At 31.8% G+C, this 25,907-nt stretch overlaps 1 protein-coding gene across 1 annotated transcript; it reads left to right on the top strand.

The window, feature by feature from the left end:
* The first annotated feature begins 610 nt into the window (after positions 1-610).
* Positions 611-22,979, top strand: LOC114340343 (odorant receptor 4-like). Its single transcript, XM_028291086.2, has 7 exons — positions 611-652; positions 7,692-7,902; positions 10,504-10,752; positions 14,541-14,679; positions 15,175-15,376; positions 15,970-16,125; positions 22,860-22,979. Exons 1-7 carry the CDS (start codon positions 611-613, stop codon positions 22,911-22,913), a joined length of 1,053 nt encoding a protein of 350 aa, XP_028146887.1. The 3' UTR covers positions 22,914-22,979.
* The last annotated feature ends 2,928 nt before the right edge of the window (positions 22,980-25,907 follow it).

Raw genomic sequence — 25,907 nt, 5'->3', positions numbered from 1 at the left:
TACAGGAATGCGGAGAAAAGTAATTATGAAAATATTTCTTTTTTTTGTTTAAAATTTTCCGATCTGTTAATACCGTTTCATCGCTACAATGTCTCTTGAGGTGGTATCGGTATGCCAACTATCCCTCCACCTCTTCGTCAAGCTATTTGGTGTGCGGTTTGCAAATAGCTTTATCTAACTCAATTTTCGGAAGTTAGTATATTCTTGTATGGTGATTCTTAGTATAGGCATTTAAAGAACTTGGATTTTCTTCTTTTTCATGTACGATGTCCTTTCAGAACGTTGGTTACCATCATAGCTATTTTAATTTTATTCACTGCCACTCTAAATTAGTAACAAAAGATTCCGAAACAGCTTTACATCTGTCAAGACTTATCCTGGAGTAGACTTAGAGACGGACCACGTTCCACTGGTGGAACCAGTGGAACGTGGTTCCACCAATGGTTCCACTGGTTCCACCAATTGATATTTTTTGTTTTTTAGGGGCTTCTTGAATGACCTAAATATACTTAGTTTAAATGTACAAACTTTAAAATATTTATGTCTTTGGCCAAGAACTAGGAATAAGTGGATAAACCGTATTGGCACATTTTTAATTGTGTTTTTTGTAATGTTAAGCGCATCTCAGTCGATTGGTGCAGTAGCTTATCAGGTAATATTAAAAATTTTTAAATAGTTCTTTATTTTTTTTATTGCATTTTAAATATGAATATTCTGTACTAATTAAAAAAAAAATAAAAGATCTAATAAGTCAGGAAATAAAATTCGAAATTATTTATCCTCTGAGCTTTTTAGGTTGGAAAAATAAGGTAAAGCATAACAGAGTGGCGAAATAGTCGACAAGGGAAATCTAAATTGCATTTCACGTCCTGTCATTCACCGTGATAATAATTTTAGCGAACTATTTCCTTTGATATCCAATAAAGGTGAATAAAGTATAAACTAAAATGCAATGTTATGCTTTATTTTTCCAACTTAAAAAGCTCAGAGGATAAATAATTTCGAATTTTATTTCCTGACTTCCTGACCTTATTAGACTTTTGATTCATAGATGGTGCTAGTAGCATCTTTGGTAATTATTTTGATAATTACCCGGAAAGGATGAAAGGATTTGATTTCAGTTCAGTGCCTCTACCCAGGTGCTCAGATGAGGAAACGGTTATTTCGAAATACGTATAAGCACATAGTATAGGCTCTGTACTGTAATCAAATCTGAACCATATTTTCTTTTCTTAAAAAAAAAATAGTTAAAATTCTTTACAAAAGATATATTAAACTTAAAAAAGAATATGTGTGTACTTTGTACGCACGTAAGAAGTTATACTTCTATTATATGATTTCTTAAAAGTAAATATACTTTAAACAGTTTGTTTTAATTTTCTTAAACACCAAACTAATTTTGTGCTTACCGTTTTCAAAAAAAATAAAAAAAAGTAAAGGATTGCACTGGATTCGAATTCAAGACCTCTCGATCTCTGGCCGAATTAGTCGAGGCAGTAAGGCACAAAAAAGGCCTTACTGTCGATTTTTGGCGCAGTAAGACGGATTTTAATGCAGTTTGGTGCGTTGGATTCGTGAGAATGTCAGGAAATTTTGTGAACTAATGTAATGAATAAGAAATCTGAAATTGCATTTTTGCATAAGAAAAATGCATTTCAAAAGTGCATTTTGAAATAGGCAATTAATATAAATTTGCAACTCGGTAAATATTTGGGCAACATCCCGATTAATTATTTTTGAAGTGAAAACTTCTTTAGGGACGTTGTGCACTTTCTTTGGATAGGGGAAAAAGCATTGAATTCGCGACCGTCATCGCGACCGTCATTGCGACCGTCATCGCTCATGCTATATATTATGTGTATGTATATATACATTGTGTAGACGTATTTAAATTTATAATAAATGTAAAACCTATTTTATAATAGGGAAAAAAGATTAATTTCGCGACCATCATAGCGACCGTCATCTCTTCGGCGAAATAAATTTTGTATATATATATTAATTTATTATGTGCATGTATATATAAATTGTATAGAAGTATTAAATTTAAAATAAATATAAAACCTATTTTACGATGGGGAAAAAAGATTAATTTCGCGACCATCATAGCGACCGTCATCTCTCCGGCGAAATAAATTTTGTAGGTACAATATATATTTTATGTGTATGTATATATAAATTGTGTAGAAGTATTAAAATTTAAAATAAATGTGAAACCTATTTTTGGATGGTGAAAAAGGATTTATTTCGCGACCGTCATCTCTTCGGCGAAATAAATTTTGTACGTGTATTTATTATCTGTATGTATACATAAATTGTGTAGAAGTATTTAAATTTAAAATAAATATAAAATCTATTTTAGAATGGGGAAGAAGGATTGATTTCGCGATTGTCATCGCGACATCGCTTCGACGAAATAAATTTTGTACCTACGTATATGATCATAATATACGTATAATAATAGTAATATTATCTATTTTCTGATTGAACTCACGAAATGTAAATTGCTTGTTGAAGTGAGAACTTCTTTAGGGACGTTGTGCGATTTTTGGATAGGGGAAAAAGCATTGAATTCGCGACCGTCATTGCGACCGTCATCACTTATGCTATATATATTATTTGTATGTATATGTAAATTGTATAGAAGTATTTAAATTTAAAATAAACGTAAAACCTATTTGAGGATGGGAAAAAAGATTTATTTCGCGACCGTCATAGCGACCGCCATCTCTTCGCCGAAATAAATTTTGTACTTTTCTATATTACGTGTACCTATACATAAATTGTATAGAAGTATTTAAATTTAAAATAAATGTAAAACCTATTTTTCCGTCGTCCGTCATTTCCTTCGACGAAATAAATTTTTGAATTGAAAATTTCTTTATGGTCATCACTTCGCTGAAATAAATTTTGTACATATATAAATTTTGTGTATGTATACATAAATAGCACAGGGCATACGCATCGCGTATATCGTATATGATATAGGTACAGCACTTCTTTTAGGATGGGGTAAAAGCATTGAGCTCGTAATTTATATACTATAAGAAGTTTTCACTTCTGTCAGCACTCCCACGAGTGCCTTCAATTTTTTTAATCATTTTTAAGTCCATATAATAACAGTCTAAGATGTCAATAACCATTAATAATAAACAAAAAATTTTTCCTTATGGGGAATCGAACCAAGTACGAACACGGCAGTAACTAGATACACATACCGCTAGCCTACGTAGACATTTGCTAGACACGGGCGATATTAGGTATAAACAAAAACAAATAGGTAAGTAAAAATTGTAAAGAAAATGACTACATACCTAAATGTATTATAAAATTAATATATTCCTAAATTTTAGAAGAAACATTCGTAAATAGGTACATTTATACAAAACTTTCGAAAAATCGACACTTCAATCCTTCAATGCCTCGACTAAATGCTATACCGGTTCGGACGTACCTAATGACAATTCACGGTAACAAACAGACAAGGTGAATAAATATACAATAAAATGTTTTAATAATACTCATCTTACTCCTGAGGAAGACAAATCCAAAGGCACAAAAATTATAATAAATATATTTACTAAAAACACTAATACATATATTCTTTTCACACCTTTTCTTGCACTCAACGGCGGATCCAGCAACCTTGCAAGGAGGGGACAATGAAATAAAAATTTTCTCGTCACTGGCGTACGCAGGATTCTTTTTCGGTATGGGCTGTTACTTTATTTTTCTTCATGTACCATGTCCTTTCAGAACGTTGGTTACTATCATAGCTATGTTAATTTTAATCACTGCCACCTTAAATCAACCAGAAAGTGCTTTTTCGTCCTGGACTGCGTTTGCCTTCTATTTTCACTTGCATAATATTTTGTAGCAACCTATATTTGAAACTTCTCATTACATGTCAGTGGCGACGCGTGACTTTTTCTGAAGTGTTACCAAAACCAGATGCAAAAAATGTAAGCGTTGTTTTTTTTTCCTAACTTTAAAAAATTTTGTGGAAAAATTGGAGGGCTGATTTTGTTTCATACTCCTTTTGTATTATCCTGGAGGTATCACTAAGGTCTTGTTTTTTGAATTATCTGAATATCTCTTTTCTTGTAAGAGCTGTAATTAAAAACACTGCTTTGAAGGTTTATTTAATTAAAAATATCAAACGCACTAAAATTAACAAAACAAAACAAATTTAACAACAAAACAAAACAATTCAATAGCGGTTATGTCCACCTCTTGCAGCAACGACTGCTCGTAATCTGTTTAGCATATTATAAAGATGTGTTTTCCTTACCTGGGGAATAGCCCGATATTCCTCTACCAGGGCTATAACTGTACCAAATTTTCTGGAGGCCTAGGATGACGGCAAATAGCTTTTTTTATTCATCCCATAAATGCTCAATATGATTGAGATCTGGGCTGCATGCGGGCCATTCTAATCTTAACAATCCAACCTCAATTGTATGAGTCAATCAGTGTTTTTATTTACAAAAAATGGGTACAGCTCTTACAAGAAAAAAGATATTCGGATAATTCAAAAAACAAAATGTTGGTGATGCCTACGGGAAAATATGACAGGACTATGAAACAAAATCAGCTATTCCATTTTTCCACAGATTTTTTTAAATTTAGGAGAAAATACAACGCTTCCTTTCACCCCTGTACAATGACCTGAAAGCAAAATTTTTGAAGTTATACTTCTTTACGGGCGTAATGACGGTGAAATTTATATATGGGAAAACCTAGCGACCGGGCGCATGCGCATTATAACTTTGTTCTGATTGGATGTTCAAATGACATGACAAAAATTATCCAATATGGCAGCTGTGGCACAGCTGTGGGACTGTGCATGGTTTGGTTATAATGTATGCTTGTTGCGTTTTAAAATTTGTAGGAAGAGAAACAACAAACAAAAAGTTAGTTAATGGTTATACTGCCTTTTTAAATAGTTTTCATATTATATTTTTGGACTTATTTACATAGAAGAGATGATTGTTGCATGCCAATGTGAAAGCTCATCAAACTGTGCCTAGTATGAGTGCCGCAGATCTCGCTTATTCAAAGCTAAAGAATCTTTCACTGGTAAGTGTTTTATAAATAGTTGATCAAATTTTGTTATGATATTTGAACATAGCCACTTTGCACGACGCAAGTGATTGCGAAATTTATTAGTCGTTATACGGGCTCCGATACCTACCTTGAACCTACCAAAATACATAAGTAGTATGTAATACTTTTATTTACATAATTTGATTACCATCAAAATTTCTATCAATATTCACCTAATATATTGTCTTCTTACTCTATGTTTTGTTGTATTTTTTCAATTCTAAATCATTTCAATTCAAAATCAAAATAATTTGATTTACATAAGTTAAAAATGTTAAAAGGTTAATCTGTTTAGTTAGACGATCTTCGCACATAATGACAAGCTGTCTCTGTGGCGAAGTTTTAATGCGGGTGAATCCCAATACAACGCAAATACCAGCCGCGTGGTAAGTTGGTTCGAATCCCAATAGAAACTTTTATTTTTTTATTTTTTTTATACATTTTATGATTGTAAGTATATTTATTATATAATTTTATTTTCAGAAAATACGTATTTAGTTAAAAATTTTTCCGACAATTAATGTTTAGAAATCATTTGTGGCATTTTTAATGTGTTTTTTGGCACTGTTTTAATAAAAATGTTTGAGAAGTAGTAAGTATAAATTAATTTAATATTTAAATAAAATATAAATAAAAAGTATATTAATTTCGTTTATAATCATATAATCATATAATAGAAGTATAACTTCTTACGTGCGTACAAAGTACACACACATTCTTTTTTTGTTACGGGAATAATACCAAACAATATGAATACATGTACCTACAAACTGGTGCAAGAATCTTGAAAATCGGAGCACAAATAATAAAGTTATAAATTGTCAAACTTAATCAAAAATTTTGAGTGGCGGAATTTTGTGCCGGTGAGTGTAGCTTCAATAATATCATTTTGTATATCACTTGAAACTCTCGAAAAAACAGATGTTTCTAGATGTTGACAAAATTTTTGATCTTTTTTGGCAATTAATGTTAACAATTCCCTGTAATTGCCTCGATTGTCAGAGTCAAATTGTCCACGAAACGCTAGTTCTTGTTTGGTCCAAAAGTATACAGTATTGTAAGTGTGCTAAGGATATACCTACCTATTTTTTTTAACAAACTCATTATGTTTAGCAATATTTGCTTTAAAAGCTTGGTTAAGAGAACTTTTGATTTTTGTTTTGCCAAACTGAATCAAATTGGGTATATATCTTACATGTAGGTAACGGACAAATTTCATGTCTTCTTTTTAAAAATCTAACACTATTTAAATCGTGAACCTGGTCCACCCATTTTTCTGTAGAAACCAGAAGACATGGCCAACAATACAGTATATTTTTCTTGCAACCATAATATAACCAACGATTTTCACTGTACCTACTGAATTTAAAATATCGAACTGCTTTTTTTGATTCCTTTTTTAAATTGTTTAAAATAGGTCTTTCATTTTTAATCTCATTTTTTTCTTCAAAATTATACAAAGAGAATTACTTTTCAAGTAGTTGATCGATTAAGAAGCGACACTCATCCATGGTTATCTGCACGCACACTATTTATAGGTACTGTCACCAATTTTAAATCTGGTAACAATAGCGCTACTGATACACAGCGCGCTTATGCCGTCGCTTCTTCTAAATTTTCAGTCACTAGCCGGTCCCGAGCGCCAGCGTGGGTATATAACCATTGTAACCAGAAATGAGTCTGGTAACATAGTATAATAAAGTGCAACTGAGTTACATAAACTCGCCAATATTTTCGTGTCTACAAGTAGTTGGCTATTTACTGAGTTAGGTACTATTACTACATAATAATATAATAATATATTTCTATTGGTAAAAATATTGGTACTTAAATAGAATTATTCATCGTCATAAAATATTTATTTGCAAGATTTTTAACTGTTACCAATGGTAACAGTGGTTACATGGACGCTTCGCCAGTGTTACATGTCCAAAATACTCCACTTTTCTCTTCTTGATGCCTTCTATAATCTCAGTAGTCTTGCTGAGACTTTCTAGTATTGTGGAGTTTCGAATCTTCTTCACCCAAGATACTTTTAAAATTCTTCTATAGAACCACATTTCGAAAACCTCAACGCGATTTAGGTAAGTAGATCGATTTTATTCACAGTCTAAGACTCGACACCGTACAGTAAGACCGAGAACCCGTACTTTGGAGAAGGAATTCTATATTGTTTCATTCCGTTATTCAGTTATCAAAAGGACACAAAACCCACTATTTATTTTTAATCGTAACTATCTCTTTCTTAAATAAAGGAGGAGTCTCAAGGAGGGGGCAATTGACCCCATTGACCCCCCTTGGATCCGCGCCTGCTTGCACTGATATATTTATACATAACTAGAAAGATTTTAGCAACTAAACGCCATACTGTCTGTGTGCGCATGCGCGCAGGTTGTGAAATTTTACTCTCAATCGCGCCTAAAGAAGTATGATTTCAAAAATTATCTTTATTACATCACATAACGTTTTCGAACTAAAGAGCTCATCATCAGTGCTCTTAACAGGATTTTACATGTTTGAGTCACCAGCCACCAAGATATAGGGGTGAAAACCTTTTAAACTTGTTACTTATTTTTTATTTTTAGTGCTACGTACATTTTGAAGACAACAACGTGGTCTTCGAAGGCATCATAGCTTTGGCAGATTTTGTCGGATATGGATTTACTTATGTCAATTTTAAATTAAATGCAGAAAAAATTAAAAGTTGCACGGAAAAAATGTCATCAGTTTTTCAAAAGTTCTGTGGTGAACATGTCCTAATGGAGGCTGAGCAAGAAGTTAAATTGGTCACTAAAGGTAACTTTGATTAACTAGTTAAAGATTTGCTATAGCTATAGTTATTTAAATTAGTGATATCTTTTCTGTAATTCTTCAGTTCTTGAATAGTCTGTGACCTATTTACATACACTTTGCTTTCTAAATAACTCCATAAATATAATCTAGAGGTGTCAAATCCGGGGATTTTGCTGGCCATTCCATAGCTCCTCTTCATGAAATCCAACGATTTGGAAATGTATTGCCGAAAAACTCCGGTCGCCTCGAAGATAATGAGGAGGTGCCCCATCCTGCTGAAACCAAATTGATCTATTCACAAGATGATGATTTATATCTTCAGTAAAGAGTCTGTAAGGGGAGATCATTTTTTGGTTCTCGTATATGTAAACTTTCCTCAAATTTATGAATAATTTTAGATACAGTCCTACGAGCTATAGGCGTTCTGTCTTCATCATTATACAACCTCTTCCGTCCACTGCTGGACATAGGTATCTCCCATTTTTCGCCAATCTCCACGGTTCTGTGCGTTTTGTTGCCATTTCTTGGACATTCCTTTAATGTCGTCCATCCAGCGTGTTCGTGGTTTTCCTCTGCTGCGTTTGTCTTCTCTTGAGCGCAAGTCAATTAGTTTTCTGGTGCGTCCTGAGTCTTTTAGTCTCGCTACATGACCTGCCCAATTTCATTTCATCTTTTCTATGCGTTCGACGTCATCAGTGATACCTGATACCTGTTCTTTTCCTCAGGTCTTGGTTCCTTATTTTGTCTTTTTTGTCACGTCGAGAATCGATCTTTCCATGGGCCTTTTCTTTCATGCTGTTGTTTTTGTGAGCGTGAAAGTTTCTGCTCGGTATGTCATAATAGTCAGATCGCATTGGTCAAATGTCTTCCGTTTCATAGCTATCGGGATGTTGCTCTTAAAGATATCTAGTTTAGCAATACTATATATCGAGGGGTTCGAGCGAAAACCCGAGAAATACCAAAATTATGAAATCCGGTATTTTTATTTCTACTGTAGTAAAAGCACGTCTTCTACCACTGGTAAATTTTATTATTTGATATTAACATTTTTATGCAAAATAACTTATAAAAACCAAACATGGTAAAAACCGTTAACTCCTATTTTTAAATAACAGCAAACCGATATATAACTTTACTGATAAAAATACTTTGTTGTAAATATATTTATAATATGAGATTCCGATAGAATCATTTATTTTCTTTTTCCTGTGTAAATTACTAATTTTATTAGAAATATTTCTAAGTTAAAAACTGATAATTAATTTTATCGGAGATAAAGATTACAAAATTGTTCATTTTGACAAAATATACTCATGCGAAAATCCAATAAAGAATTTTAGACTATGATAGTTTATTAAATTTCTGCACATTTTTTTCCTGCAAAAACCCAATAAAAGATGGCGTAAATTGGAAATTGAATATTACGAAAACAGAAAAAGGCAGTTATAGAATGGGACCCATATTTTTATAATGAAAAACAAAGTCAGAGCTTCCAAGGTACCACAGCAAATAAGTTGTAGTCAATTTAAATTTAAGTGTACTGAAAAGTTGTCTGAAGACTATTGAAACAAACTCTGTAGAAATTACTGGAGTCTAGTAGTAGGTAGTAGTCTAGTCTAAAAAAATTTTTATTTTGCACAATATAACTGTCAAACTAATTAGGACTAGACTGGTCCCTAAGACTTCTCAAAGAAAGGAACGAGCATTTAGTAAGAAATGTTTCTTTCCACTAGCTTACCATGAATGAATTCCAGTGTGCCTAAAGTTTTTTACAAAAACGCTGTGTATATTCTCAGATGATATAATGAATGCCGTAGCTAACAGTGATTCTACTGGATGATATTCTAAAGAAGACAATCGGAGAAAACGGTAACCAGTTAATAAAAATATCAGAAGATATTGGTTTGAATTATAAAAAACTCCTACTCTACGCCCTAAAAGGCAAAAACATATTTCATCCCAAAAAGCAACCATAGACTCCGGGCAATTTACCAAAGTTATATAAAAGTACCCTTCCAATAAGTGAAGCAAAGAAAACGGATTTGATAAAGATGTGCCAAGAAAATATTTTTCCAGAAGAGATGCATGCTTAAATAACAAATTTAAAAACCGGTAATTATATCGTAGATCGAATTCCAGACGTAATGATGGGAGAAGAATCGGAAGAAGACACTTTACTTTTTAATTTTCTAAAAAGAATGTAGATTAATTTTTTTTGTTGGAATAATAAGAAATTAAATTTTATTTTATAATTAGAAAAATTAAAAATAAAAGCCAATAAAATCAAATGTTATACACCGTTTTAATGAGGTAAAACCCGATAAATATCACGTTTTATTTTTTTTGTAAATACGTTTTTATAAATTAAACTTAAAATAAATTATTCTAACTAAATATTAAATTCTATACCATTTGGCTAGAACAAATGTTTGATAAAACTTCCTATGACGATTTTAAATATTCTTCAAACTTCCTAAAATCTTTAATCGCGATTATCTCTAAACATTGGTTTTGTTAGTTATCGGGTTTTCGCTCGAACCCCTCGGTATATGGATAGTTGCTTTAAAGCAATTAGATATATCTTTATATTGTCAAATGTTTTAGCTTTATTATTCTACACTTGTGGAGGAGTGGTCATCAATTCTGTACTGCCAATGTTAGAATTCAAAAGTTGCCAGGAGACTCGTGTTAGTGATTATTATAGAATACATGATCCTTGTGGAATGCCTGTAAGAACCTGGTATCCATTTGATTCGACCCAAACGGGGCAATATTACTTTTTAGTTATATTACACGCATATACATGTCTAGCAATTGCATCGACTGTCTTATGTATTACTATGACTTTAGTAGGTAAGTTACCAATAACTATTTTCATAAAATTCTGTAGAATAGGTAAGATAAATTAATTAATTAAATTGTATGGGGTAACTGTGTACGATTATTTACCTTATTTGAGTAACATATACGGTAGAACCTCTCAAAATAGAATGGAATTGGATAATAATAATAATAATAATTTATGCAGGTATCGATACAAATTGTTTTTGTATTGGCGAATCGGCGCCAATAGATATAAAAGGGTCTGTAAGGTAATAGGATTTGATAGATTTATAAGTTAAAAAACGTAGACATTTAACTAAAAAAAAAAAAGAATGTGTGTGTACTTTGTACGCATGTAAGAAGTTATACTTCTATTATATGATTTCAACGAAACCAATATACTTTAAACAGTTTATTTATATTTTATTTAAATATTAAACTAATTTTAATACTTACTACTTTCCAAAAATTTTTATTAAAACAATAACAAAAATAAAAAAATAAAAGAATAAAACACACGCAAACATATTGAAAAATGAAACAAAGAAATGATTTCTGAACAATAATTGTTGACAAAATTTTTAACTAAATACATATTTTCTAAAAAAAAATATAATAAATATTCTTACAATCATAAAATGTATATAAAAAAATAAAAATTTGCATTGGGGATTGAACCTGCGAATATCTTGTTGTTAGATTTTGAACTCACCGCACGCAGAATTTAGCTACCGAGACATATGAATGATGTGGGAAGATATAGCAACTAAACGTTTTAAACTTTTTTGACAGTTGCTTATTCTCTTAGTTTAATCAAATAAGTTTGATTCTTATGGAATTAAAATATTAAAGTACAACAAAATATAGACTAAAAAAGCAATATATTAGATGAAGATTGGTAGAGATTTTGTTGATAATCAAATTATGTAAATCAAAGCATTACCTACTAGCTAGGTACATTTTCCAAATAGATAGATATGTATTTTTTTATTACAATATTGATACATTTACAATTAGGTACGTACCTGTCGCTTTTAAAAAGTATTTAAAAAGTCACTACAATTATAAACTTGCTTTTTGTCTCTATCCTCACAACAATAAAAACTAATATACAACCATTGACGCATTAATAAAATAACCGACATATTGAACACTTGTTGACAGGTCATTGTAATTACCCAATCAGAGGACGTATAACGTTTGAGCTGCGCCCAGGACCAATACTTTTGATGAATTCGCGCACATATAGATTTACTTCCAACGCGCCTAAAGAAGTATAACTTCAAAAATACATTAAATAAATAACTACTACTACTATCGTTTTACAGCGTTCTCCGGCGCCTTCCGACTCCTAACCGCCATTCTTCTCTGTTTAGCCATAGACCTGGAGGGATTTCTCTTTCCTCTAGTATTTTTTTCAATTCCCTCCATCCAGCTTCTTCTCGGCCCTCTTTTCCTTCTCTCTTGTGGTGTCCACGTCAAAATCTGTTTAGGGATTCTGTCATCTGGCATTCTCTGTATATGGCCGTTAGCATATGAGTTGTTTTGTTATTATGTCATCAATTATTGTATGTGTAACTCCCATCATTTCTCGTATCCGATCTCTTCTTGATTTGCCTGCTGCTCTTCTCCAGAAGTCAATTTCTGCTACTAGTATCATTTTCTCTGTTCTTTGTTTCAGTGGCCAAACTTGACTGCCATATGTGATTATACTTTTAAGTATGGTATTGTATATGAGCTGTTTGTTCGCTTTAGATATTGTTTGGTCCCACAGAAGGCCGTTCATCATAGATATGGCTTTTCTCCCTTGTATGATTCTGACTTTTATAGCAACATCGAGTGTTCCTTCTATTATCTTCATGCCCAGGTACTTGTATTCGTCACACTGTTTAATTTCTACCCCATCGTCGAATGTAATGGACTGCTTTGTCTCTCCAATACACATGGCTTCAGTTTTCTTAATGTTGACTTGGAGACCCCATTTAATATAACCATGAATTTTGTTTTCTTTATGTTTAGTGGCAAACCAAATTCTTCACTCGTTGCAATTGCAACAACCTTATCTATATAGGTATATTAGTCTATACACCACTATAAAATTTCAAAAACAGTCATTAAAAGCTTTGTTTTATTATTTTAATTGATACAGTTTTACAGTAGGAAGAATGAAAGAATACCCATGAACGAACATATAAAACACGCTGTATTCTACTGTCACCGTGTCACACAAAAAATTGGCCAGTGCAAGTCCATGTAATAATTATTGTTACATGTACTTGCACTGGACAATTTTCTTTGTGACACGGTGACAGGAAAATACAGCGTGTTTTATATGTTCGTTCATGGGTATTCTTTCATTTTTCCGACTGTATTTTGTTTTTCAATTGCATTCACTCCCAGTCGAAGTAAAATTGAATAGAGTATAGGGTGAGGCAGATAACTGGCCTATTAGAAATATCTCGAGAACTAAAGGCAACAGAATCATGAAAATTGGAATAAAGGGGTTTTGAAGGATGATCTATTAAATGAAAATATTTTCATCTCTTTACAACTTCCGGTTATACCGGAAGTTGCTTATAACTTCGTTTTTTTAAATGGGACACCCTGTATATTTTTACATTTTTGGATTCTCTTCGATGCCTTCTTTCTTAAAATATAAGGTTTTGTAATATTATACAGGGTATTTTAAAAGATAATTACGTTTTTTTATTAATTTCGTAGCAATATCCACACCCTGTAGAATTGTAGTAGTTTGACATCTAAAACTCTACTTACATTCAAATGATTTTTAATATACTCTACTATTGTTAAGAATCATTAGTATAGCTAAATTTTTAATTTTAGTATACAGGGTTGTTCGAAACTCGGAATGAGTATTTTCTGAGTTTTCTTAAATGGAACACGCTGTATTTTTGCATTGTAGTGAAATGATATTTTATAGTACTTTTTTATTTCTTAAGCATTCCCTATACCTAACTGCTTTAATTTGTGAGTTATTGGTGATTTAAGCTAAACATTAATTGCAACAAAAAATACGTAAAATTTTATTAGGTTGGCCGTGAAAATACTCAATCCCAAATAATTTTTCAGAAATAAATACATATTAATCCAGACTGGTCCTTAAAATTACCAATAATGGTTTAGCTATCGAAATACCTACTTAGTTAAGATTGTTGGTGCGATTAACAATTAAGCACAAATTAAAGCAGTTAGGTATAGGGAATGCTTAAGAAATAAAAAAGTACCATAAAATATCATTTCATTACAATACTAAAATACAGGGTGTTCCATTTAAGAAAACTCAGAAAATACTCATTCCGAGTTTCGACCAACCCTGTAAACTAAAATTAAAAATTTAGCTATACTAATGATTCTTAACAATAGTAGAGTATATTAAAAATCATTTGAACGTAAGTAGAGTTTTAGATGTCAAACTACTACAATTCTACAGGGTGTGAATTTTGCTACGAAATTAATAAAAAAACGTAATTATCTTTTAAAATACCCTGTATAATATTACACAACCTTATATTTTAAGAAAGAAGACATCGAAGAGAATCCAAAAATATAAAAATATACAGGGTGTCCCATTTAAAAAAACGAAGTTATAAGCAACTTCCGGTATAACCGGAAGTTGCAAAGAGATGAAAATATTTTCATTTAATAGATCATCTTTCAAAACCCCCTTATACCAATTTTCATGATTCTGTTGCCTTTAGTTCTCGAGATATTTCTAATAGGCCAGTTATCTGCCTCACCCTGTATATGTAGGTACCTAATTTTATTGTATAAAAAAATAGTTTTTTTTTATATTTCAGGACTTATGATTCATATTATTGCACAACTTAGATATTTACAATATTGTATTCTTCATGCTTTTGATTTTGACATTGATGATCCTTGCTTATTAAGGAGAAAATTACATTTTTGTATTCAATATCACGTTACCGTCATAAAGTAAGTATTTTGTAACAGTTTTTCTTACGGCCTTTATTTCTTAATCTTACGGCTTAATTTCTTTCTTATACATGATAGATATGTACTAGACAGCGACAAAAATTCATCCGCTTAGTGATGTCCTCTGCACGATGCCTGATTCCTCACACCTTGACAGCTGATAGAATGCAGATTAAAGAATAGCGGTAACAAGACTCCTGTCGCAATCCTCAAATTATTTTTTGGCCACCCTGTATAAATAATGATGTTACTGTTTATATTACTGAATAGAGAATTGAATCACCTTTCAAATGAGTTACCACATGACCCCTATTCCCATTTAAAAAAAATCATCGATGACGTCACTATTATGTACTATACGTCAAAAAATCGTAATTTAAAAATAAAAATCGATCTGTCAGAGCTTTAACTCTGCAAATAATTAAGTCATGAGATAATAGACCGTTTCCACACTTTAAAATGCACTGTATATAAAAGATTGTTTCTTGTTTTCAGTTATGCTACTGAAGTATTTGGAAATTTTAGTTTAATGCTGATAGTTCATGTTTCGCTTACGTCTCTAGTCATGGGTAGTCTATGCTTTCAAATAGTATATGCTGAAAATGCCTCAGATAAACTTCGATTCATGCTGCATCTTGGAGGATGGGTAACAATGTTATTTATTACATGCTACTATAGCCAGCAGATTATAAACGAGGTAAGTAGCAATGATTCGAAAAGAAAAAAATATACAATAGATGTTCAATCTTCACATGCGAAAAACAACGATATATTTTTCGATGTGTCAAATCCTGCAATACCATCCTTAATTTCAAATCATTACTTAAGCCATCCCTTGTTAATATTTCGGTGTTCTCGAAGAGAGAACACACGGTTTGTTCTCCGCTCTTAGCGACAACAACTAGTTACCACGTGGTAAAATACCGAACATCTCTCTTGACTGTTGACACCCGAAAACAACGGACTTAATTGTACATATTTTGGTCCTTCGAGCCGGATAGTAAAATAAATCTTTATTTATCTCTCTTTCTGGAAATAATAATACGAAAGAGATTAGGAAGAAATGAAAAGTGATCCCGTAACACATCTAGATCCTGGACAACAATGGATTGTAGAGTCAAAGTTACTTGATAATACTTTTTTTAAGACAATTTCAAGCATTTTATGTTTTTATATAATTATAATGCTCTAGCATTCCTCTTTTAGATGTTTCGTAAAATTTCTTCTTTTTATTTAAATTTTATATAATATCACAATTTAATTATCAATATTTATATCTCTGATTTTTAGAGCGTATCTGTAGCAGATGCAGCCTTTGATTCCAAATGGTACAATGCTCCCCTATCTAGTAAAAGGTGTCTTATTTTGATAATGATGCGGTCACAAAAACCACTCAAGTTGTCAGCGGCGTCTGTTACTGTACTTTCCCTTCAGTCATTTTTATTGGTAAGTTACTTGTTGCTAAATAGTTTCAATACTTGTTTCTATAAGTACCAAGATTAATAGATAGGTAGATAGATATCAAGTGGTTAAAGAATTTAAATATCTAGGAGCAACAATCACCAATGACAACAAAAACAGAACGAGAAAAGGAAGCGCGAATAATGGCGGGAAAGACATCCTTCTTTGCAATGTAAATGTAACATGTAATGAAATCAGAACTTCTCTCATAAGGTGCAAAAATCCAGATATGTAAGACCATAATATGACCAGCAGTCGCGTATAAAAGCGAACCATGGACGCTAACAAAAAGAGATGTAAATAAATTGCTGGTGTGGGAACGTAAAATTCTTCGAGTGATATATGACTTTTGCAGACATAGCATGACAAACGAATGGAGGCAACACACAGAGTTTCTTCTTGGAAAGGAAAATTAGTCAGATATATGTATAAAGGCCAATAGACTAAGGGTAAAAACATGCCGAAGATACATGGATGAACGCGGTGTAGGTCGCGATCGCGGTCGCTACATCGATATCAAAACAAACCTTCATTTTCTTATGAGATCGCACATACCAAGGATGTGTCACCCGTTCACCCTCGCGACCTTGCATCGCGGTTTACAGCGAGGAGAAGGTCTGTAGGACGTCTTAGAAAGAGATGGAAAGATGCAGTCAGAGAAGGTCTGGAGAAAATGGGAGTGAGACAATGGGAAATAGTGAAAAAGGATCGACAAACATGAAAGGCAATAGTAAACGCGGCAAAGACTCACAAAGAGCTGTAACGCCATTGATGATGATGATGATAATGGTGATGATGATGATGATGAGAGGTACCAAGGGCACAGTATAGAGCTAAAAGAATCAGTAGGTTCTATAGTACATAGCTTTCTAGTAAGGTAAGTCCCGTAGAAACAATTGGGAGTAAATTGCCGGTTTTAATTGAGTCAGTTAGTTTCGCATCTTACTTTTACTGTGTTGTTCTGGTAGATATTTTCGATCGTTTTGATGAGTCTTAGAGGCATCTCTATTGCGTACAATAAGTAAGTTCTGTAATTTGACTCTGTCAGATGTCTTCTTAAGGTCTACGAAGCACAAATATGCCGGTTTGTTATTCTCATTTCTCTTACACTAGCTTCATTATAAATATAGCATCAGTGCATGATCTCGACCTAAAATGTTGTTGTTCTTTTGGCAGTGTTATAATTTCATTCAGTTTATTTGTTATCCCTGTGGGTGTTCATTTTAGTGTTGTTTTGAATAAATTAATTTCTCTATAATTCTCTGAATCCGATTTGTCTCCTTTTTTGAAGGGAGGTATTAGGATGCTTGATATCTCGTTGTGGTAGGTATTCTATTTTGTTTTATTTCTTGGATTAATTTTAATAATTACTTAGTCAAGTGGGTATTTATACCAGGGCGGATCTGTTTTGAGGTGGATGTGAGAGCAGTGGCGTAACAAACTCCGTCGGGCCCCCCCCCCGCAGAATTTGAAATGGGGCCCCTTTTAATCCGGGAGCAGTCGCGCCGTTAGAAAAGATCCAACTTTTTATCATTTTCCGTGATAACTTAATGAAACATTTTGCAACATAACTTTCCACTTGTAAGTGCCTCGAAGAAGATTGTAGTAATGCCTAGGATTTTTTTTTAAATTTTTTAATTTCATTTTTATTTTTTTTTGTGGAATTTATGGCTTTGGTGGGAACCAATTAGTTTTAAAATTGTTAGAAATAGATATTTTTAACATAACAAGCAAACAAAATATTATAAAATTGAATTGTTAGATTTTGTGCTACGCGCGACTGCTTACTTGACAGAAGTGGGCGCGACTGCTCCCGCGTTAAACATTTATTAAATACGACTTATTTAACAAAAACTTTTTTGTGTTCATTCACTGTTCATAACAACTTACATTTCTCATCCTTATTGGTATACAGACCCATTCCAAATAAACAACTTATTTTGTTGTTTTCTGTACAACTTACCTACAATACATTTAATAACCAGCTTTAAAAATAGTAAATGTTAAAACAATTCTTTCTTGATTTCTTATACAGTGTGTTTGCGTAGCTTGGAACCTATGGGAAACTTTTTTATTACATATCTATATGACGAAAAAAAAGTTATTCTTCATAAAATACTCTGCATGGTATCAAACTTAAGTTGCAATAATCAGATATTAAATTTTATTGATTTTATACGAGGTATATCAAAAAATATTAATTTCGCTCAATAGTACCTACCTATACCACCTTTATATTTTACAATATTGAAATTTTATTATAAAAAGTTGTTCGCGATTAAAAACTATGTTTAAATATGCAATTATATCATTCCAGTTGAAATATTGAGAACTATAAAGGTACTTAACTCTTAGAGAGAAATTCATATTTTTCGACATACCTCGTATAAAGTTGGGAAAATGTGATATATGACGATTGAATCTTCGTTTTGAGATAATGCAGAGCTTTTTATAAAGAATCTGATAAGAATTTTATAAAGAATTTTTTCGTAAAATTAAAAAATTAATAATAAAATAGTTATTATAATTGTAATAAAATGATGTTCTTCTTCTTTAAGTACCGTGCCCAAATTTTTAGGCGTGGGTAGCTTCCATAACAATTTGCCGATATCGTTCTCAATCTTGTGCGGCATGTAACAATTGATCTGCTGATAAGCCAGTCCATTGACGAAGGTTTCGGAGCCATGAATATTTCTTTCGACCAATTCCTCTTTTTCCGTCGATCTTTCCATTGAGTATTAACTGCAGCATCCTGTATCTGCTACCTCTCATTATATGCCCCAGATATTCAAGTTTTCTCTTTTTTATCATCTTCATTAAGTCACCTTCGCCTTGACCTACTCTGTTTAAGACTTCTCTGTTTGAAATGCGTTGAACCCAAGATATTCTGAGCATTCTACGATACGACCACATCTCAAAGGCTTCTAATTTGTTCATCATGTTAACCTTCATGATCCAGGTTTCACATCCATATAGTAATACAGGATACACATAACATTTTAGGAACTTGATTCTTAGTTGTAAGTTCAGCTGAGAGTTGCTCAGAATAGATCTAAGTTTCATAAATGCTCCTCTTGCAATCTTGCAATTGATGTTGGTTATCGGTAATTTGGGAAATATTTGGAAAAATTAATTTTTTATTTACAAGGATGTAATTACATATTAAAATTAAAATAAAAGTACTTTATCCTTGAGTTAAATTCCTATTTTTTGACTTACCTCGTATAAAATTGATAAGCTTTGATATCTGATGATTTATCTGGCTTATTTTGTATCTCAGATTTAAGACCATTCAGAGTATTTCATGAGGAGACAACTTTTTTCGTAAAATTGATAATAAAAATGTTTCCCAAATGGTTCGAAGCCACGCAGACATACTGTATAAGTGCTCAAAAAAATTTATTTTGAATTTTCAAATTGTAATGTCTGACAGGGCCGTAACTACCATTGGGGCAACCGGGGTAGTGCCTCGGGCCTATAGGCAATATAACGCGACTAAAAACCTACATTATAGCCGAAGAATGTAAGTAACATTATATTGTATATTTTTTATGAAAACAGAAAATATGTTATATTGATGGTAAATATTTAGCTTAAAATAATGTGATTTGAAATTTTTTTTGTGTTGGTCAACTAAAATAGCAATACTTAGGTAGGTACAGGAAACTTCAGTCATGGAGTACATTAAAATGCGGTTTCAAGTGGTTAAATATCAATTTTCCCGGACTTCTTCTGTTGGGTGATTAACCCCAGACCCCCCGGTAGGGGGCCCCCAGATCACGTTTGCCCCGGGGCCCCAAACATCGTACTTATGGCCCTGATTTAATAACATATTCGAATTCAGCATAATCAAAAAGCAAAATGAAACATTTTTGAACAAAGTAAAATGATGAATTCACCGATATCTTTTTAAATTATTTAATATAAAACAGTTTTATTTTTTAAAGAATTAATAAACAACTAGAGGCATCTGTGAGTAGAACTTTTCACTTTAAGATAAGACGTATAAACTAACAATAAACGTTTTAGAAAAATATAAGCTTGTTTGATTTTTTCCGAAACCGAAACAATGCACGTTTTCTACACTGACTTCACTAAAGCGTAAGTGTTATAATTTCCTTATCTTACCGTTTATCTGTTGAGAGATTGTCCAATTATTACACAAGAAAAGTCGTCAATAATTGTTAAATAAATGCGTAACAAACTGATGCAACTATAACCGTAAAACAACACAAACATAAATAACATTCAATGCAAACAACCAATATGAAATTACTGGCGATAATATTGTATCGAAATACTAAAAGTATGTAAAGAACAGAGAGAAAGAAAACCCATTTTTAGATTTAAAAATATTGTTCTTAAATTCGGCAAATTGCAATTCTAATATCTTTCAATAGTCACGTACAAAGCATTATATAGTTTATTGTCGCTGCCATAAAATTTCGGTAGGCCGGAAGGGATTAAATTTCTAGATATTATGAGATGATTCACTTGGCAAATACGTCTAGTTAGAAATTTTTATGTTTTTAAATTTAAACAGACACAGTAAAAATAATATAACAATAACAGATTTTTACATAATATCAGATGACAAGATGGGGCCCTTAAGCGATTAGGGCCCCCCGCAAGCTTCATGCTGCCGGGCCCTCTGTTACGCCCCTGTGTGAGAGGTGGTATTCGGATTATTGCACATAAACTTAGGTGACAACTTCAATAATTATAATTGACTTATGCTCCTTCTCAAATATGCCCGGAACATTAATAAAAAATTTAAATATTTAAAAATTTCGAAAAATATCGATTTTTCTTCTTCTTTCATTGTTTATAACTTTAAAACGATTCATTTTGGAACAAAGTCGTAAGGAACGAAAAAAAAGATAATTGAATTTTGTATAATATACGACTGGTTTAAAATGTCTTAAATTATTACCCTTTCTGCAAAATAGCAATAAATAGAAAATAAGGGGGCAAAAAAGACTGTTTTATTCAATGTTTTTCAACCACTTTGGTTGCAATTAGAACCTTCATAATTAGCTTAGAAAATTCTTACAACATACTTAAAAACCGTCTACCAAATTTCATTAAAATCGACCTAATATATTTTGCATAATAATTTTGCAATCTAATTTTTTTTAAAAAAGTTCAAATTTTTTAGAAACTTTCTGAACAAACAGTAGACCATTTAGAAGTTTGCTAATTTTTTTACATATTAAGAGGTTCTCTACCTATCTAATGCACTTTACAGAATTAAAATAGGATTATTTAAGCGGCCTCAGCACTGTTTTAAAGTTATAAACAATGTTTTGAATTATATACAAATACAGTGAGGACTGAGGACGTTTGAGTTGGAATAAATTCATTTTCTTGAGAATGGCGGCTCTGGAAACAGATCGATTTTTTTTAAATTATACTTTTTTGGCATAAATATCATACTAGTGACGTCATCGGTCTGGGTGTGATGACGTAATCTAAATAATATTGTAATTAATTTAATTAAAAAAAATTGTTTAATTCAAACCCTGCATAACTAATCATGTTAATGTTTATATTAGTGAATACACAATTGAATAGACTTTCGATTGAGCTATCACACGGTACCTATTCTCATTAAAAAAATCATCGATTACGTCATCATGCCCAGATGGATGACGTCACTAGTATGATATATATACCAAAAATTTAGAATTTAAAAATAAAAATCGACCTGCTTCGGGATTTATCTCCAGTGACGCCTATTCTCGAGAAAATGAATTTATGCCAACTCAAACACTGTATTTGTTTATAAGCCAAAAAATTGTTTATACCTTTAAAACAGTGCTGAAGCCGCTTAAATAATCCGATTTTAATTCTGTAAAGTGTATTAGATAGGTAGAGAACCTCTTTATATGTAATAAAAATTAGCAAACTTCTAAATGGTTTACTTTTTCTTCAGAAAGTTTTTAAAAAATTTGAACTTTTTTAAAAAAATTTAGATTGCAAAATTATTCTACAAAATCTATCAGATCGATTTTAATGAAATTTGGTGAACAATTCAAGTATGTTATAAGAATTTTCTATGACAATTACGAAAGTTCTAAGTGCAACCAAAGTAGCTGAAAAACTTTGAATAAAAACAGGCTTATTTTGCCTCTTCATTTTGTATTTATTGCTGTTTTGCAGAAAGAGTAATAATTTAAGACATTTTTAACCAGTCGTTTATCATACGAAATTCAATTATTTTTATTTTATTTCCCTACGACTTTGTTTCAAAATCAATCGTTTTAAAGTTATAAGCAAAGAAAGCAAAAAAAAAATCGATGTTTTTCGAAATTTTTAAATACCTATTTTAATTTTTTTATTATTGTTCCGGGCATATTATTTTGAGAAGGAGCATAAGTCAATTATTATTACTGAAGTTGTCACCTAACTTTATCTGCAAAAATCCGAATGCCACCTCGCACGTACATCCAAACATAGACGTTTTTTCACAGACCCGCCATGGTCTGTGTTTCTAATTAGTAGATATAATAACACTACCGATTCAAATTCTAATAGAAAAAAAAGTTTGTAGAGTTGTTAGGTATCTTAAATCAATACTATACTATTTAACATTAATTTTTTGCTAATATTTTGTAAGTAATTATAGGTTCCATTACATATCTCTAATAGATATTATTGTTTCTTTAGAAATTAATAATTAATCCTGTACTTAATTACTAATTAAACATATTTTTTAGATTACCAAAACAGCTTATTCCTATTTCACGTTACTTCTTAGTATGGAACAATAGAATTCTACCTTATAGTTACATAACTGCTTAATAATAGAGTATGAGAAACGTTTTATGTATTCTTAAAAACAAATATAGAGTAATTCAAGCATCAGATATTTTTTCTATAACCTACTCTGATCCCTAATGAAATGAACATAGGTTATAACAGATTCCAGCAGCTTAGAACAAGATTAACGCTGGGGGATTATGAAAACATTCGATGAGAAGAAAAAGGAACCCGCGGAACCATACTCAATACGCCACTGTAATGAACATATAACACAACGGGTTTCAATCTGTGGTAGGTAGGTACATGGCAAGGTTAATAGATTGGAGCCACCTTGCCTATCTATGAACCTTGGGTACATGGTACATGTACCACTGGTGGTAGGTAGATATCATCATTTGCGGTAGTACACAAAACACGAAAAAAAAAATTAAAATAGTAGCACTTAGTAAGTCTAGATAATACAATCTAAATAGGTGGTACCAAAAATAATATGAAGAACTGTAGGTACATGACTCAAAAAGAACTTAGAACAAGATTAACGCTGGAGGATTATGAAAACATTCGATGAGAAGAAAAAGGAACGTTTAGAAGAAAGAAAGGAAGAGCAACGCAAAAACGTTCTAAACGAGATTGTTAACCAGCACCATAGCAGAAAAAGTGGAGATTCTATCAACAGATAAACAACTGTAGAAAGAAATTCAAATCCAGAATAATGGCATGTAAAGCTAGGGATGGCACTGTAATAATTAGTAACGACAGTGGCGGATCCAGAAATGTTGTTTGGGGGGGGTCATGGGTCTTGAGGGTGATTTAATTACCTTCCTTTTATGCAAGGTCACTTAGTCTTACCAACCCTAGGATACGTGGGTTTACAATTATGGGGGGGGGGTCATGACCCCGTGACACCCCCCCTGGATCCGCCAGTGAGTAACGAGTTGATAAGGAACTTATCATCATTTTGAAGAACTTCTTAACGGAAATCATGAATATGAGATGTAGGCTCTTATAATTGAAAAGGATGAAAGTGATCGACAGCCTCCCGAAGAAGAAATTAGAGAAGCCATTTTAAAATTGAAAAATAACAAAGCCTACGGTTCAGATAATCTCTCTACCGAATTAATAACTGAAATTTGGCAAAACAAACAACCGCAGACTGGAAATTAGGCCTACTACTTCCAAACCATATACAATTTTCTTACGATATAGGAATAAAAGCAACCTATCCGCATGTATACCTACTGAATTCTTTGGTAACCGAAATACCGAAACTTGAAATTCTGGGGAAGTGAGCGACTTGGGTCTGCCATTTATTACTCCCGTATTAATGAATAACAACCAGGGACGTATTTAGGGGTTGGCGAAAGAGGCGCCCGCCAAGGGCGCAAGAGTGAGGGGGCGCAAAATTAGCGGAAGAAAAACTTTTAGGAAATCCAAGATTTTAATTTTATAAACTAAGCATTTTTCATACTTTCGATGAAAAAATATGATGCCGCATTCTAGCAAAATTAAAAAGATAAGGGAATACATAAATACCGGTACGGTGTCAGTAATATTATAAAAATAATTGTAATATATAAAGGATTTTAAGCTTCAAAACTTAACTTTGACGATGTCATAAATGAATTCGCATCAATTGAAGCACGCAAAGTGAAATATTAACAATAATAAAAGATACCAGGTTAATTCAACAAAATTAAATTGACTAAAAATTTAAATTTTAAATCAAAACTTCATGAACTGTTGTAGGCTATTATTTATTATTATACATATATCAATATGTTTTCGCTTAAAGTAATGTAACAGAAGTGCATAGTTATGATAGTTTATGTAAGTATAAAAAAATAAGTAAGTACATTTTCTCATGAATGTAACATATTCACAAATTGTGAATCACAATATTACATGTAAAGTAGTAGTGAGTAAAAGAATTTTATAAGTAAGTAAAATAAATAATGTTTCAAAAATACCTCCTTTATTGTTATTGTTTTTTGAACCCATAGCCCGATCAGGGGACACAAAATTTTACGAAAACCTCAAAAAAAAAATAGAGGATGGATGAAAATTTGGGAATAGGTAGTTGAAATTGTCTATTATTATATAAGAAAAAGTTTACAATTCTACATCCCCTCCATTTTACAAAAATTGGGAAATGCGGGGTGAAAAATATTTTCTCGGGGGTGAAAAAATATAAGTTTAAAATAAGTTCGAAATTGTACAAAATTCTAGTAACTTTTGTTCTATAGAGTTTTTTTACTAAGTTAATACTTTTCGAGTTATTTGCGAGTGAATATGTTCATTTTTGACAAAAAAAAAACATGTTTTTGGACGATTTTTCGCAGATAACTCAAAAAGTAAGTATTTTAGCGAAAAAAATCTCAGCAGGAGCAGAGTTGTAGCTAATGAAAAGTAGGTTCTTCTTCGTCAAATTCCAAATCGAATATTTCAATTTGAAATAACCCAAACACGGAGCTCTTTTCGGGGAAAATTCAGTACAACTTTTTTAAAGTGGTTAAAAAAAGGTTTATTTGTGTTTTCTAAAAAAACTTGTAACAATAAAAGTGAGTTACGCTTAAAATATTGCTGGTCTTTTTTATTTTTTGCTAAAAAAATCGCGAAAATCATCCCCTAATTAGTTTCCCAAATAAAATTAATCGTTACCGCTTCACAAGTTTCTTTACTTATGTATTTTTTATATTATCTATAAGTTTCATTGGTTCAAAGTAATCATTTTTGAAAAAAATTGAGTTTAAAATAAAACATTTTTTTTTATTTTGAAAAAAATTGAATTTTTTATGGAATTACCTTAAAAATTATTAGTAATACCAAAAATCTCAAAGAGTAATAAAATGTTCGTCTTGCTTTTCTGAATATTTTTGATTTTTTGTTTTCTTGCTAGACAAAAATTGGATATGCTATACCTGTTCAAAATTTGCCTAAACTCGTGATTAGTTACTCGTTTAAGCCATTTTAACTACAGCTTTTTCAAGAATAACCACTTTGAA

The sequence above is a fragment of the Diabrotica virgifera genome, chromosome 3 (assembly GCF_917563875.1).
Source record: "Diabrotica virgifera virgifera chromosome 3, PGI_DIABVI_V3a".
Taxonomy (NCBI): domain Eukaryota; kingdom Metazoa; phylum Arthropoda; class Insecta; order Coleoptera; family Chrysomelidae; genus Diabrotica; species Diabrotica virgifera.
The sequence above is the reverse complement of the archived record's forward strand: the minus strand, read 5'-3'. Positions and strand labels throughout refer to the sequence as shown.

What these genes read in the sequence shown, in the direction of transcription:
- LOC114340343 (XM_028291086.2), top strand. Translation starts at nt 611, where the DNA reads ATGTTAAGCGCATCTCAGTCGATTGGTGCAGTAGCTTATCAG. An exon ending in GCCAGCAGATTATAAACGAG is followed by an intron (nt 15,377 to 15,969) that starts GTAAGTAGCAAT and finishes TCTGATTTTTAG; the next exon opens with AGCGTATCTGTAGCAGATGC. An exon ending in CCCTTCAGTCATTTTTATTG is followed by an intron (nt 16,126 to 22,859) that starts GTAAGTTACTTG and finishes CATATTTTTTAG; the next exon opens with ATTACCAAAACAGCTTATTC.